The sequence below is a fragment of the Trematomus bernacchii genome, unplaced genomic scaffold (genome assembly GCF_902827165.1).
Source record: "Trematomus bernacchii unplaced genomic scaffold, fTreBer1.1, whole genome shotgun sequence".
Lineage (NCBI taxonomy): Eukaryota > Metazoa > Chordata > Actinopteri > Perciformes > Nototheniidae > Trematomus > Trematomus bernacchii.
The window spans coordinates 417187-431414 of record NW_022987620.1 but is presented as its reverse complement, the minus strand read 5'-3'; the positions used below and the strand labels follow the sequence as shown (position 1 = coordinate 431414).

General features: G+C 39.8%; 1 protein-coding gene across 5 annotated transcripts in view; it reads left to right on the top strand.

Moving 5' to 3' along the window:
* The window catches only part of cep89 (centrosomal protein 89), a 108085-nt gene that overhangs the window by 31901 nt on the left and 61956 nt on the right, over nucleotides 1-14228 (top strand). For all 5 annotated transcript variants that reach the window (XM_034132744.1, XM_034132743.1, XM_034132741.1 and 2 more), the window contains exon 16: nucleotides 4752-4841. In XM_034132744.1, coding sequence (XP_033988635.1) covers nucleotides 4752-4841 — 90 coding nt within the window. The remainder of the gene's footprint in view (nucleotides 1-4751; nucleotides 4842-14228) is intronic.

Below are 14228 nucleotides of genomic sequence, written 5' to 3'. Positions count from 1 at the left end.
GGGGATCGTGCTCTGAACAGCTGCTGGGCTGTCAGAAGAGGGGGGAGATCTCCGTCCTGCGTGTTTTATTATATTATTATATAGAGTCGTTATTCATTTGTTTTAAAGCTCAATAAATAACAAAGAAGACCTTTGACCGGCACTTTTCTAATTTTGTCCGGAAGATTTAAACTTTAACGGACATCTTGACCGGCGAAAGAAACTGAAACTGAAACTCTGCCGCACGGTCTCCTCGTTCCTTGGAAGAGGCGGAGAGGTGGGTGTTTGTCATCTGCTGGTGGACTAACCGGAGAGAATTACAGTGCTTGCCTCGACGGGGAGGGATTGCATTGAATTACAGCAGCAGGAGCAAACGCTTGCCTCGGGGAGGGAGAAAGAAAGCCACAGCGGAGAATAAACAGAAGGGCAACCATGGCAACCATGCGTGGGAAGTCTTCTTCGCTGCTTTTGTGGCAGACTACAGCGCCACTTACAGGCCTGGCATATGTACTACAGCGTCTCCAGCGCTTTCGAGCGGCAATGGCCGGCCGTGGCCCAACCCCACATCCCCCTGATAGGTGGAGAGTTGGCCCAATAGCCGTAGCGCCACCGTCCTGACGTCAGTAACGTGTTCAAATCTGGATCAGTTTTTATCAGATCCGTTGCAGCCCCTTTTTTAGAGATTTGGGTATGGAGGAAAATAGAGAGGGTTGTGTTTTCTGACACTTGGTGAGTTCCCTGGAACACCGGGGACACATATTCATGTATAAAAGACGTACAAAAGTGCATTTTGCATGATAGGTCCCCTTTAAAGGGGCCCTATTGTGGTTTTCGGGCTTGTCCTTTCCTGTAGTGTGTTATATTGGTTTTTGTGCATGTAAATGATCTGCAAAGGCTAAAATCCCACACATTGTACGTGATAGGCTATGGTGTTGTTGACCAATGAAAACAGAGCTGGCCAGCTAACCAATCAGAGTAGACTGGGCTCTGGTTTCAGACAGAGGGGGAAAAGAGGTGCTGCAGCACAGGCAAGCATGTAAACATGTCGCAGTAGAGGGAAAAAAACACAAATGGACCTGTAAATGAGCAAACTAGGGCCCCTTTAATAATAACTCCCATTGAATTATTAAATGCTATGAACTTGAACAAGATGCGGAATCAGTGTTCTGGAATCAGTCGGACTGACATTTACTTTGTTAGTCGATACCAGCATTGATTCCCTGTGCCTCCACCTTCCCCTGCAGAGTGGGTTTGTAAATCTGATCTAATTTGTCAAAGTGTGGAAGGCTCGGTGTCTTCATTATAGAGTTCCAACTCTTTGACACATACTGTCATTGTAACCAGCTTTTGAGAAGGCAGACTTGCACTTGAAAAATAACAATCTATATGTCTCAAAGATGTCAGTTAAATAAATAATCTTGATTTTGTATAGGCTGTTGTCCGTCCCACAATGCAATGCACAGGGGAAACGGATGGATTTGCCAAAAACTTTAATTTTGAAGCTTATGTTCAACGAAAAGTAATTTGTCATTCGCTTTAATATTGTAAAACCATATCACGATTGCAACATCATTTAAAATTGCAAGTAGGTATTTTTTTCCAAATTGTGCAGCCCTAATTTAAAGATATTTTTTTATGATTGTGGAGTATTGTATAGACCAGGCATCCTCAAAGTCCGGACTCTGGTCCGGATCCGGACCGAACCACAACTGTCTCTGGACTCTGAGCAAATTATACTTTTCATATGTATTATCTGTATTATCTGTGTTATCTGTGAGACATCGCCACAACGCAACGAGTCAACATTCTCCGCTATGTCCACTGCAAACAGCGCTCTGCATGTCAGACTGTTCCACTGTCTGTGTGTGTCTGTCAACGCTTTGGTCCAATCACATTCAGCATCCCGCCAGCGTTTTTTCCCCCCACCAACAGTCTGCGAATCAGAGGCACAGTAGGGCGGGTCTTCGCGGAATGCGGGTGGGAAAAATGCGTGTGTGTTTAAAAAAAAAAAGTCAGAGCGAGAGTGAACAGCTCATCTAGTTGCATCTGTACTGTAGCTAGTAGCCTAGTTTCACCTACCGGGGTGGCAACTGCCACACTAAAAATAGGCCTTGCCACCCCAGCTGCCACCCCAGTTGGCAGCTTTGTTTTGAAAGAAAAGTTGTGGCTCATCGGACATTTATGAGAGAAAGTCTCTAATGTCCGAGTGCAAGTGAATGCAGCACAAGACGCACGTCTTGTAACCCCTCCCCCGGCCCTGATTTCATTTGAACCGTACGGCGCAAAACGAGAAGCATTCGGACCCAAGTACTGAAGGAATGAGGTATTTGCGGTCTACAATGACAGAGAAGAGACTGTCAAGTTTGGCTGTACTCCGCATTGAATCAAAACGCACTAAAGCTTTGGATCTTACTAATTTTGTGAGGCGTTTTGCTGAACAAAATGGTAATCGCCGCATTCAGCTGTAATAGACATGTCAACTTGATGCTCTGCTCACGGATGAGCATACAAAACTGTTAGGATGATGACCTTACGTGTGTAAATATATTTTTTTCTTTGTGGGGGTCTGCCCCCAAAAAACAGTTTTAAGTCCTGAGAAGTCAAATAAGACGGTGTGTAAAACTACACTGCCCACTGTCCAGCCAAAAAAAAGTAACCACTTTGATTGAACTAGGCCAGTAGGTAAGGACATTCCACTGGATAATAACTGAAGTATAAAAGAATGCATGACTGAAGTGATGGAGACCATGTTTGAAGGCAAACAAAAAGAGGAATTAACAGGTCAAATCAAGCAAATCCCCCTCTCAGATTCCACAGCAACCAGAAGAACATAAATACTGGCTGGTGATTTGATTAATCAGCTTTGTGATGGAATAAAAAATGCACAGTGCATTTCCTTAGCTGTGGATGAGTCCACTGACACCACTGACAATGCTCAGTTGCTGGTGTTTGTGAGTTTTTATGAAAGGGGGAGTTTGTTGAAGATGTGCTGGGCCTGACGAACCTCAGTGGACACACAAGGGGGCAAGACATTTATAAAGCAATAATGGGAATGCTGAATGAAAGAGGGTGCAGCTGCCTTTATTCATAACTGTGCAGCTCTTACACTGCGACTCTGACGGATCAAGCACAGACACAATAACAATGAAAACTGCTGCATACAGATTATTTTTGTTTTTGCAACCTCGTGTTAAGAATCTTTTTGCAATTGTTTAAAAGTTTGAATGACCGTAATAAACGGACCTTTGTCTTATTGAAACAATTTTTTTGGACCTTTAAGATTTGTATTTGAGTACCCCTGGTATAGACTAATAGAAGACCTATGTTGCAATATGGCACCTTTCATATTTTAGAGCATTGATACCTGACTACATTAGTTAATTGTATTTAAAATGTAAACATGGTAGAAGAGGTGATCTGCAATGTTGGTTGATATAAAAACAGCAATAAAGGTAATGTGAAACAAATAGAACTGTAAAGTATGTCTTTGGCTCAGTGGGTGTCAGGGGACCAGAGAAAGTTTTTCCGGTAAATGTTAATAGATTCAGGGAGTTTGCCAAAGCTGGCTTTTCAGGGAATAAAGAGAGCCCATCTTGTGTGGAAGGTCAGACTGACACCATTTGAGAGGTAGCACTTCTAAAGCTAACACGAGCCGATTCATCCGGAAGAGAAAAGGATGACCATAACGGTGTGTGTGTGCATGCCTGCTGTCAGTGAAGGTACTCTTATGATCGGCTATCTGCTGTGTTGTCAGTAGAGCAGTAGAGAGGTTTTTATGAGCAGATCAAAAGATGATGGGCCGATCAATTTAATCGCAATTGCAGTGACCTCAAGGATAATTGTATTTATGGTAATATTAAAGACACTTAGCTCATCATCTTGTAGGCGCAATACAAAAAACCTGTTTCTTTTTGATTTAGGTTTTGCCTTAAACAATCCTGCTAATAATCTATCAATACTAAGGCTAACTATCAATACATGTCAAAAATAAAATGTATTGGATAAAGCTAGCTCTCTACTGAACCAATTTATTTTATAAGGACACAGTCCGTGCACCATTCACCATTGAGGCATCTTTCTTTTGTCTTGTCTGCACACCTAATGTTCCAGACTGGAGGGGCTTTGGCTCTGGGGGTAAATGCTTTGATCTGACAATCAGAGGGTCAGTGGTTGAATCCCCTATCCTACAGTCAGCATGTCAATGTATCCTTGGGCAAGATATTTAACTATAAATTGCTCCCATAGGCATGTCTACAGTTTAGGAATAAGCCTGGAAATGAGTCCGCATTTTAGTACTTGTATTTCCCTTGTATGTTTTTTTCAACATTTTGAGTGAGATGCGTGGGATAAGTTCTGTTACCGACATAGCTTTCTACATCTAGTGATTGCATTGCCGCTTCAATAAATGGTTAGTTTGCCACAGATCTTATTTTCTGCAATATTCCAAAATCCACTAAAAGATTCCCATTGCTTTGAGTCAAGAGAACTCTTGCCATGCGAACTTCCAGGTCGACCTACAAAAATACGTCATTCCATCACTACTCTATTGAAGTGTATGTAAGTTGCTCTGGATAATGGCTTTAGCAAAAAAAAAATGTTTTAGCTAGCAATGGTAAAAAATGTAATACTGTAATATGGCAATAGTTTGAACGGTCTTCTTTTCCTTTATCCACCTTTCCCCCTAATCCCTCACATCCTTCATCCAACTGTACGTCCCCCCGTGTATCTCTCTTAGATCAGTAACCCCCCGTCTTCCCTCTCTACCTCCACAGGCTTCGCTTCTTCAGCAGGAAAAACAGGGATTCGTCAGCAGGATTCTAAAAGGCACAGTTCGATTCGGGAAACTACAGGAAGAAGTCAAAGTAAGTTCCTTTTTAAATGTCACTTTCACACCACAATTAGCGCCACTGTAATTTGCCCACGATAACTCTCCAATCTATTCCTTATTGATCAGCCCACTTCACTTCCACTTCCACTGTCGCTCTGCACCTCTCAGAAAGCACCGATTAATGAACTTAATCTGGGACTGGGTCTCTCAAATTCTCTCAAGATGAGCTCATTGACTTTTAAGGACTTCCTTTTCACATGAAAACAGTTAGGGCTGTAGCTACTGCTAATTATTTTCATTATAGATGATCAATCTGCCAGTAATGTTTCAAATCGATTATTGTTGTTCAGTTTATGAAACCTCCATTTTTTTTAAACCAACATTCCAAATACTTCCATAATATTTAGTTTACAATCAAACATGAGAAAGAATAGCAGGAAGTCATCTCATTTTGGTAATGTGAAATCAGATACTATTGGTTGTTTCACTGTTTCTGCTTGAGATCAGAAGACATCATGGTATCAGCTCTTATAACAAGGTTGCAGTGTGTGCTCATGTCTTTGCTAATGGACTGGACCTCACCGGCAGTCACACAATGCTTGATTACATCCACTGTATTTCTGTTGTATGCTGCTTTATGGTACCACCGGTCTGTTACTATTCTCTCCCTCTGAACCCCTATAAATCCCTCATGTGCCTCAAGGCTAATTATATCACTGGTACAGGCAATGTTGTATTAACACTAGAACCGCCAGAGGTCGCTGTATACCTAAAACCGCCAACGGGTCAAATGTACCCGCTATTGATTTTCAAGGTACAATGTTCTTTTATTTATCATGCAGAACAGTGAGTTTTGATCGCACAGGGATGAAACTTATACCAATAGAATCTGTGGACTCTCAGCTTTTCATATGATATAGTTTGTGCAGATAGCATGAAGTATAAAATATCGCTACCAGTGCTGATTTAAACGCTTGGTGTTAGACTTGTGTTTTGTTTAGGTACAAATCTCTCTATCTCTCTCTCTATCTATCTATAACAGGGCTCTCCAACACGTTGATCGCGAGCTACCGGTAGCTCGCGGGCAGCTTTTCAGTAGCTCGCCGCTCGATTATCGATTATAGCGTAGTAAGGTTGCTTATTGATGTTTCGGCTAGACAATAACGTTTTTTTATTTTAGAATTTTTTCTGTCACACGAATATCAAATGGTCGGTGACGCAGAGATCAAGGAACAGACGTGACAGCAGCACAGCGACAACACACACGGAGCAGTCTGCTTTCTCCACCAGCACCAGTCCAGAACTAACAGCAGAATGACCCGCTCTGAATCAGGGCCTGTCGCTGCGGCTCAGAGACACACAGGGAGGGATTTGTGTTTTTTGAAAAACACTCGTTATCGTCATGTCAGGTTTTTGGTGGATTTAATCAAGTCTTGGATTGCAGAGTATGAATATCCTCTTGCTATTTTCAGTTGATAAATACTTGTGTAAAGTTTGTGAAGGCAGGAGGAAAGCTTCCTCCAAACCCCGCCCCCTCCCTGAAAATAATGAGTGACAGGCTGATAGTGACCCGATAGAAACTTTATTAATCACTGATTGAGATATGATGAAGCTAACTTAATCTCATACATTCATGGGATTTATGTAACAGTAAGACAGAGAATGTAAGTGTGCACCCACATGCACTATTTTTGTTTTTATAATGCTGTTGTAAATACTCCTGTTGTCTGCTGTGTTCAGACTTAAGTCATGTGTGTGATGCCACATTCAGGACATTCAGTGTCTTTTTTTTAACAGAAGACCGTAGCTAGAAGCTGCAGCTAGACTGCAGAAGTATTAGTTTTTTGTTTTTGAGGATGGAACCATTTTCAAACACAGATATAGGGAGGCTAGACCTATACACTTGATTTATTATGGTTTATAATTTAATGTCAAGACGAAGAAGAAAAAGATGGCTGAACAACTGTTCAGTGTCAATCCTGTGGAGATCTCCAAAATAATGTTCAGCTTAAATCTCAGCAAAACTCACAACATTTCTGGACCCTTGTAGACCCCGAAAACTATAGAACATTCACCAAGCAGTAGGGCTGTGCGATTATGGCAAAAATCATAATCACGATTATTTTGGTCAATAATTGATATCACGATTATTAAATACGATTATTCATTGACTTTGAAAACATCCATTTATTGAACTTTAAAACAAATACAAATAATAATTTGAACAGTATCTTTTTAACTGTTGATTACCCTGAACGTATAATTCAACTGAAAAACCAATAAATAAATGATACATTTATATTAACATTTAAATAAATAATATCAAAATAGTAAATACCAATAAACAAGATCAACAAATATTTTGGAGCGCACTTCCACAAGCTACTAAACATATATAAATATGATAAATACAAATAAATTAGACCAAAATAAATTAGATCAAATATGTTGCAGTGCACTGTCACAACCTAGCAAAGCAAAATAATTGTTTTATTCGATTATGTTGTTTTCGTAATTGTGGCAGGCCAAAATCGTAATTGCGATTAAAATACGATTAATTGCACAGCCCTACCAAGCAGCACTGAAAATGTCTGCTTTATTTGGTTCTGTTCTACATACCTTTGTGAAGCAGCTTTTTCTGACATGAATGAAATCTAAATACAGAACAAGACTGACTGATGGACATTTAAATGACTCTATTAGAGTGAACCTAAGTGGGTACACTCCAGCAGACACCTGTATGGTGGACTGCATGCAGTGCCATTCATCTCACTAACAAAAGAGTGAAATGCTTGTAAGGTGGTGATTAAGGACACTTATGTGAATGTTCAGTGATGTACTTATTATGTGGGCCATAATAATATGTGAGAAATCTTCGTTTTCTTGGACCTTGATGTGAAGTTAAGATTTTTGATAAGCTTTAGGTATTGCAATTTCACACGTGTACAAAAGTATAGCTTAATTCAACTGATGAGGGCTATGTGAATAAATGTAAGCGATGTGATGCAAGTAGCTCTTGGCCACTTTCATTTTTTCAAAGTAGCTCTCAGATGAAGAAAGGTTGGAGACCCCTGATCTATAACTATCTATCGATCTATCTGTAATGTTCTGTTCTATGGACATATAATTGTCTACATAAACAGACGACGCAGACTACTTCTCTCATTCCGAGTGTCCATCTTTATTCAACTGGCACGTAACCTGCACACATGCATTACGTCCTCAACGTGAGCTCAGTCATCCAAGATCTTGTATTCTCCAAGATGTTACACTATCTATAACTATCTATCTGTCTATCTCTCTCTCTCTCTATCTATCTATCTGTCTATCTCTCTCTCTCTATCTATCTATCTATCTATCTATCAATATATCTATCTATCTATCTATCTCTCTCTCTCTCTCTCTCTCTCTCTCTCTCTCTCTCTCTCTCTCTCTCTCTCTCTCTCTCTCTCTCTCTCTCTCTCTCTCTCTATCTATAAGGAACCGCAGTAGACAAAAGGCGTTGCTATAGTAACACGTCATGTTTACGCTGCATTTTCTATGATGTAAATATTACCCGCTGGCGGATATAGGTATAAATGGCAATTTCTTTGGCGATTTTTTCAATCTGACTTCATATTGACAATTTTTAACAACAGTGGGTGCTACATAACACACTTTCAGGAAAAGTCACGGACTAGGAGACTTTAATATTTTATTGAAAAAAAGTTACATACAATCAAAAAACAGCTGCGGGTAAAATTGACCCGTTGGCGGTTCTAGTGTTAAAGAGTAAAAAGTACTCCACAACCATCGGGACACCTAGGTTGAGAACTGCTACTGGTTGAGGGACCAGTTATGCTCGTTTCAGGTTTGTGTATTTTTAAAACTTTAATTTGTTCATAGCTGCCTCTTTTCCAAAACATATTCATTTGTATTATTTATTTATTTGCAACCAACTGAATACCCCTCAGCTCCCCTTCCCTTTACGACCGAGTTGGAAAACATACAGGGCCTTTAGAGAACCTCAAAATGCAAAAGGCACTCACTAAAGTCTATGTAGTAACAGGATGGTTCAACATGGCAGTGGAGAATCAAAAACAGAATCAGAATACTTTCATAATCCTGGGAGGGAAATTGGATTTTGTGATATTTGCTTTAATAAAAGTAACATATTTGATCCAATTTAGAACAAAATAGATTTCGAGTGAGTGAGTGGAGTGAGTGAGTTGATCAGACCATTGAGAGGAGCACTATAAATGCACAATCCAAGATGCGGAAACCCGGAATGTTGTATTTCTATTGCTCATCACCATAATCCCACAACCATAGTCAACAAACAAACAAGATTAGTTAAAAAAGCATATACTGTAGAGTGCATGCGCCGAATGTGCATTTTGCCTGTTGCTGTTGCTCCTACTACATTTTTGTATTTATTTTTCTGTATTTCTAGCTTCCCTTATTTGATCTTACTTGCAACTTTCTAAAGCTTCACTTTAAACAAGCTAGTAGAGAGAGAATCATTTATTTAATTTCAACAACTCAGGTCTCAGCCTCTCGTGCGCACGAGAAAGTTACCGGTGCGCCAAGCAGGAAGAGGAGCACACAGGAGACAACCGTTTCATTGCAGACTGTTATGTTTATGTGGGGAAATGGCAGTGCATACATTATTTGAGATATATTTCAAACTCGGACTTCATTTTAAGGACATGTCGGCCAGGGGTGTAGAGCTATTTGTTTAAGCACCGGATTGGCAAAACAGGAGAGTGTGTGCACCAGTCTGCCTTGATCTATGAATTCATGTCCGGGACTCTCACAGTATCTGCTGCCCACAGCTGTTTTATAGAAGGAAAACCTCCTTCACTTCATGAAATGGCTGCAGCATCAGGAGGCAGCGGGACGTGTAACTCCGCCTCTGAGAAGTGCAGCACCAGCGCGCCGAGAGCTGTGCCTTTTTACGCACCGCCTTCACTCACTCTATCTTATTCAGAACAGCTTAAGAGTGACTGCAGGCTGCTACGTGTTAAACACACACACACACACACACACACACACACACACACACACACACACACACACACCCTGGCGAAACCTTGATTTATCTGTTTTTCCCGTTTTGGTTTAAAAACTGAATAACGTTGATTTTTTGGTTTTCCGTTTTTTTTTTTAAACCTTAATATGTTTTGGATGCATATTGTTCTAGTATTTGTTCAGGCTGTTACATACAATTAGTCTCTGTTGCTACCTGCTGGTGAGTAAATATTAAAATCAGTTAAAATTGACAACCGGTCGGCGATTTTCTTTTTATGTATCTGCTGGTCCTTCCAAATCAAATCAAATCAGGTTTTATTTATATAGCACATTTAAAAGCGATTTTTGGTCGAGCCAAAGTGCTGTACATGTAATAAAAACACATTACTACAATCACAATAAACGACAATAAATTACAACAGATATATATAAAAAACAAAATAAAAATAAAAAAACAGGGAAAAGTCAGGAGTCGTGCTCCGCTCTAACTAGAAGGCCAGAGAGAAGAAGTGTGTTTTAAGAGTAGATTTAAAAACCCCTAGGGTCTGGGCCGACCTCACATGGAGGGGCAGAGTGTTCCAGAGCCTAGGGCCAGCTGCTGCGAAGGCTCGGTGCCCTCGGGTTTTAAGCCTGGTCTTGGGCACTACCAGCAGCAGCTGGTCAGCAGACCTTAAAGCTCTGGCTGGGGTGTAGCGCTGGAGCAGTTCAGCTATATAGGCCGGAGCCAGCCCATTGTCCTTGGCACAATAAAGGTTGGGAACCCCTGCACTTGTCAATAAAATGTATACACTATATATAGACCTACCCCATCAAGCCATCACATTTTTTGCTGACCTCAAAATCGTGTGAAACTTATGTGTTGATCGAGGTCAATCTCTTCTCTTTCCAAAGCACAGTCGTCTCCGTAGTAATCTTGATGAGACTTCCTTTCTCTCAGCAGCAGATGATTGAGTCTCAGAGATGGGAATGTTAATTCAAAGTTCTGCTCAGACGTTTCATACCAACCTGAAATGCTACCAAATTCCAGGAGTTGCTTTCTTCGTAGTGGTCTCCTGAAAACTCTTATCCCAACTCTGGCTGTCAATTGATTCTTATCATCTCATAGTGATTTTTCCTAAGTATGAATTGAAAAAGATAAGGATTGTGTGCGCTATAAAGAGAAAGCAGATTGAGACTACATTATTCATGTGTAATTAAAATTCATGCTCCTCCGTCTGCTTGAATCACCTGAAAATGCTACATTTTTTTGTGAATGCATGTATAAATATAGCAACAGGTTTGTGTGACCCATACTGCTTGACGTCAGTGTAGAGAGACATACTATTCAAAAAGAACATTTCCAAGACCCTTCATATAACAGTGATTACCCCAAATCATATGATCACATGGATATTTGATCCCTCTGTCAGGGTGTATTCTCATACCTCATCTCAAGTCTTTATGATTGAAAGAAGTGAATGTTTCTTCCACTTAACTCATCAGATCAGTTTGGCAAATCTTCTCAGCTACTGTTCGAAATCTGTAAACAAGGAAGTGAGTACACTTATGTATTCATTATCATCTATTGCCTTTCACTTACTACATTTCACAACACTACACATTGTGTTATAAGTACCATTTATTAAAGAGAAAACACTGATGAAATTGAGGTCCTGAGGATCTGGGCCGTTAGATTTGTATTTTCCTTAAACCCTTATGAAGTTGATCCCGGTACAAGATACATGCTGATTTACAGACGTATCTTTCCCTATGCAAGTCAATGGAAACAAATGTATTTTTGGACCCAATGAAATGAAAATGTTTGGCCATTGCAAAGATTTGCATTAATGCCCTGCTTACCTTGGGCTTTGACCCTACCTGCAAACAGCCAACTTTATACAGTATAATATCACAGATCTAAGACAAGGATAATCACAAGCAAACTCATGCGCTATGTGTGCTGTATTTGAGACACGGGGAAAGAGAAGGAAGGTGGACAAATGCACGCAATGTATCAGTAAGTTATTAATTACTTACTTGGTACTCTACTTTGTCCCTTTTTGACCTGCCTGCCCATAACCTGTGATATTTTCTAATAACACCCAAACCAGTGCTTCCCGTTTTGCATGTCCAAATAACACATACAATGCCCAGGGTCTCACATACTCAGGGTCGTCTTTTATTTGAACCAATCTTTTTATAGATGTAGGGGAGGAGAGTTTTTATTTGTTAATGTAACCTGCCAGTCAGCGCAGGAGGATGAAAGCAGGGTCTTGTAGATGTCAGACTGTATAACCAACAGGGCAAACGCTACCCTCAGAAGCACTCTGTCCTACAGCTCTGCCAACTCATGCAGAAAAAGAAATTCTCTTTCTGCATGATCTGCTGCTGTGTTCTGTCATCTATCATTTCTTTGTTTTCTGTCACTACTAGTAGGTCTGTCTCAAACTGGTTGAACTATACTATATTCACTTGTCCCCATACTTTTTGTGCCTAACCATTGTCGACCATAATAGTGCTTAAAAAAAATGAAAGGCTGATTTATCTTCGTCCACTTACAATCATGCTGAGTTACCATCATTCATTGTGAAAGAAACGATTATTTTATTGTCTCTGTTTTGGGAGTAATGTTGTGAAGCCAGCCAGACCTCCATGTCATTAATCTTGTCACTGTTACAAGAATGTTGTTAAAAATGGGCGAAAATACTTTAGAAATGACAAATTAGCCTGCACCTTTGTGATTTTATTGGCATGAAGTATAACAACAGCGTCCTGTCTCGTTAAGCTTGGTGATGACAGAAATATTGACTGTTACGTACTGAATGAGCAGGCAGCAGACACAAAAAAAAGTACACAGGCCACATATAGAAAATAATGCTCCATTTATTTCACTGTCTGGTAGCTTCTGTGATCAGTAGTGTGGCACTAAGCTGAAAGCTGACAGTAGATCATTGACACAAACACAGAAAAACATAGAGGGGTGGGTACAGAGATGGGTAGAGAATATAGCGGCAGAAAGAAGTTGACAGAGAAAGGGTAAGAAAATAATATACAGAACCCTAACATCAGCAATTGCTACATATCCATTTTGATGTGAAATATCGTTACCTGAAGTTTATCATTTAGCATATCTAAGACTATTATCCAAGGGCCCTCGATTATCTACACCGCACAGAAAAGGTTCTTAATTGTGAGTGAAGAAAGTCGGTAATTGTTTAATGTGCGTAACTGCTCCAAACAACCCCAAATTAATCAAACCAAAGATTCCAAACCACCATGTTCATGGACATAATGTTTTACTAACTGTTCATTATGAAACACTCAATTTATAGTCGAATCTTTCTTTGAAGTAGTGCTGCAGATGTCACAAAGAGTGGTACAACTGCAGCAGTTCATGACGTCTTACAACACAAATTCCTGAAACACTAAAATGTATGTTTTGGTTTCAGAGCTATAAGAAAAATGTTTTGTTACACACATGAGAAGCTTGAAGATTAACCAGATTAATTTAAAGAAATTGCAGTTTATTTGACTATATACATGTGAAAAACTTAACTAAATATTTTAGGTTACGTTTAAAATGTATTTTTAGTAATTGTCAAGCTAACATCATGGTTTGATGTGACCTTTCTACCAGACTTCCATATGCCAGAATGATTGTTTGACAGTGTTTGCCTTACAAGCAAAAGAAAACCAAGATGCCACATAAATAATGCACACAACCTTGAGGTGTCAAACAACAACAAATCCACATGGCTATAGTATGGCACTATGTGCATGTGACTTACTGCATAACGGTAACAGAGGACTCCTTAGCCATAAGCCCAACCAAAGATTTGTACAACCTGTACTGCAAAATATAACTGAAAAATACTTTATAACATTCAACCTATCAAGGAAATGAATGGAAAGTATGTTGCTTAACATTGAATGAGTATCAAAACACCTGAGATATGAGTCTGGTTTATGCCTCACAAGAACCACATATCAACATAACAACCCTGAATGGTGCGAGTCTGTATTTGTGGCAGAGAGAGAGAAAAGAAATGGGCCACATTCAATTACCAATGCTAATAACTCGGACATGTTAGCCCAAAGGCAATGCTGTGGCAGTAAAACGTGTACCAACAAAACATTACAGCCAATTCATTTGATTTGTTAATTTGTATCAAGGCCTTATAGCATATAGGTCGAATTTATTTCCTTGCTAATCCGGTACAATGCTTAGTCTCTTCCTGTAGTATTACTTGTAATATCACACAGAATTTAGAAAGTCGCTATTCTTGCGAATGCTAATTCATGACTTGTTTATTACATATGCCCAAACCAGAAAATAGAGAGGTTGCAGAGTTATATCAACAGGTTCAACAGACTGATACCTTTTAAACCCTCAAGATATCAGTGTACCAATGCTTCTTCTACATTTCTAGAA